The sequence below is a fragment of the Salpingoeca rosetta genome (assembly GCF_000188695.1).
Source record: "Salpingoeca rosetta unplaced genomic scaffold supercont1.32, whole genome shotgun sequence".
Taxonomy (NCBI): domain Eukaryota; class Choanoflagellata; order Craspedida; family Salpingoecidae; genus Salpingoeca; species Salpingoeca rosetta.
Genome location: NW_004754902.1, coordinates 13,743 through 15,874, shown reverse-complemented (window position 1 = coordinate 15,874; position 2,132 = coordinate 13,743). Strand labels below are relative to the sequence as shown.

Sequence of the window (2,132 nt, the reverse complement as noted above, 5' to 3'; positions counted from 1 at the left end):
TCACAACCTGCCACAACCACACATAGTGTGTCCAGGCGGTGCGAGGGGACAGGACACGCACACGTGAACATCCACCAGCAAGCCACACCAAGCTCATTGCAACACAAGGACAAGCCAAGCAGAGAGAGAGGGGAGAATAAGCACAACCACAACAAGTGTCCTTGTGTCCAACACATACATGTTCCAACATGTCGTTTTGGTTGCTTTTGCACTCACTATACTTCCTCCCCACACGTGTTGTTGGCGATGGCCCTGATCTTGTTCTTCACCCCATCCTTCAGCTTCGTCTGCGCCAGCAACGCCTCCACCTCCCTCCTCGCTCTCTTCTCTCCGCCGGACATGGCGGCGCGTCGTCTTTTCTCCTTGTGGCTTGTTGTGACGTGTTCGTGAGTGGCTGGAAGAAGACGACGACAAAATGGACGACGACAACTCAACGCTGCTTTTTGTTTGTTTCCTTTGTGTGTGTGTTGTTGTTTTGCGACTCAGCCATTGGACGATTCGCAAAACCTTACAGAGTTTATCCGCAAAGCAGCGCTTCCGTGGAAGATGTTCGTCAACAATCTCTTCGAGCCCTCGTTGTCGACAGGAACACAACAAACAAACAGGATGAAGTGCCTCCAGCCAGCCAGCAATGCAACCCGACTCTCTTGTCGCCGAAAGGAACAACAGCCGCTCCCTCCTGGCTTGGTCTTGCCTGGTCGGTACAACACACCAATGTCTGTAGCCACATCAACACCACAAACATCACCGCCGCTCCACCATCACCACCGTCAACGGATCTCATCATTTTCATCGAGCCATTTACGGAGGAAAGAACAGGTCCGCCACACAACCCACAAACAACGCTCCCAACACACATCCACACACACAGCAGTGCCCAAATGCAACATGAAGCCAAGCCAACCAAACAACAACCAGCCCCTCTGCACATCAAACAACACCCTCCAGTTGCAAGCCAGAATCAAACACACACACAGCAGCAGCAGCAGCACACATCCACCAAACACACCAAGAACGTGTTCAGCCGTACACAGCGCCGTACAATAGAAACAACAGGCAAGCACAAGAAGGGCGTGACATAAGCAAGCAAGCAAGCAGGCAGGCGAGAGGGAGAGTGAAGGAAGGGAAGAACAGAACAGAAGAAGAGAAGAGAAGAAGAGGGAAGAGAGCAAGAAACGGAAACAAGAGGAATGCGACAGAGGAACCGACAGACATTCAGCCATTCGTTCAACTGGTGCACAAGTTGACACGACACATCACAACATGGCGACTACGCGAACGAGCCAAGCGCCTCAACAGCGCGCTGCACACGGGCGTGCACCTCCGGGGTCCTGCATCAACTGCCCCAACACCCCGTGGGCAGGCGAATCCTGCATGTTCTACGAGAGGAAACGACACGAGGGCGTGAGAATGAGGAGTGCAAAGAGGAGGAAGGAGGAGGAGGAGGAAGAGGAGGGAGGAAGAGGGGGATGGGAAAGTACATGAAGTACACGACAGTCGCGCATATTCGAGGCAGCAAACACACACACACACACATCACATAAATCACACACAACACAGCCCACGCACCATGAGGCTGTGTACATGCCCTGGCAGTGGGGCTCGCTGACGGCGGCCGCGGGGTGTGCCAATCACCTGCACAAACAAACGCCCGCACAATCTTCACCGGGCTCTCAGGCGCAGTCTCGCGTGGATCTTGCCTACAGAAGCAACAACAAAAGGAAGGAGAGGGAGGTATAGGAAGCAATGGGAGGGGGGACGGGGGAGTCAGTTGGGAACAAGAACGACAGGCGGCAGAGCACACCACCGACACATGCAGCACGACCAGGCCATGCACACACACACACACATACACACACACACACACACACACACACACACACACACACACACACACACACACACACACACAAAGCACAGCGGTAGCACTCACGCTTGGAGGAGCTCGACGAGGTATGTGAAGATGTACTTTGCCTCATCGTCGTCTTCTGTAATAGACAGCCAGTCAAGCGGATGTGTCAGCATCTCGTCTGTACAAGCGGTGATGGTGGATGGGTGGGTAAAGAATAAGCGACGACAACGTGATAACAAGAGCAAACAACCAACGCAAAGGACAGCGAAGAAGGAGTGTA

General features: G+C 53.5%; 2 protein-coding genes across 2 annotated transcripts in view; both read right to left on the bottom strand.

The window, feature by feature from the left end:
• The window catches only part of PTSG_09991 (uncharacterized protein), an 11,121-nt gene extending 10,710 nt beyond the window's left edge, over positions 1-411 (bottom strand). The window contains exon 1 of the mRNA XM_004988847.1: positions 235-411. Coding sequence (XP_004988904.1) covers positions 235-341 — 107 coding nt within the window. The 5' untranslated portion in view covers positions 342-411. The remainder of the gene's footprint in view (positions 1-234) is intronic.
• Positions 412-1,292: 881 nt separating this feature from the next.
• PTSG_12972 (uncharacterized protein) lies at positions 1,293-2,025 on the bottom strand (the record flags this gene model as incomplete). Its single annotated transcript, XM_004988846.1, has 4 exons — positions 1,293-1,379; positions 1,570-1,635; positions 1,667-1,700; positions 1,934-2,025. 4 exons carry the CDS (start codon positions 2,023-2,025, stop codon positions 1,293-1,295), a joined length of 279 nt encoding a protein of 92 aa, XP_004988903.1.
• Between the last annotated feature and the right edge of the window lie 107 nt (positions 2,026-2,132).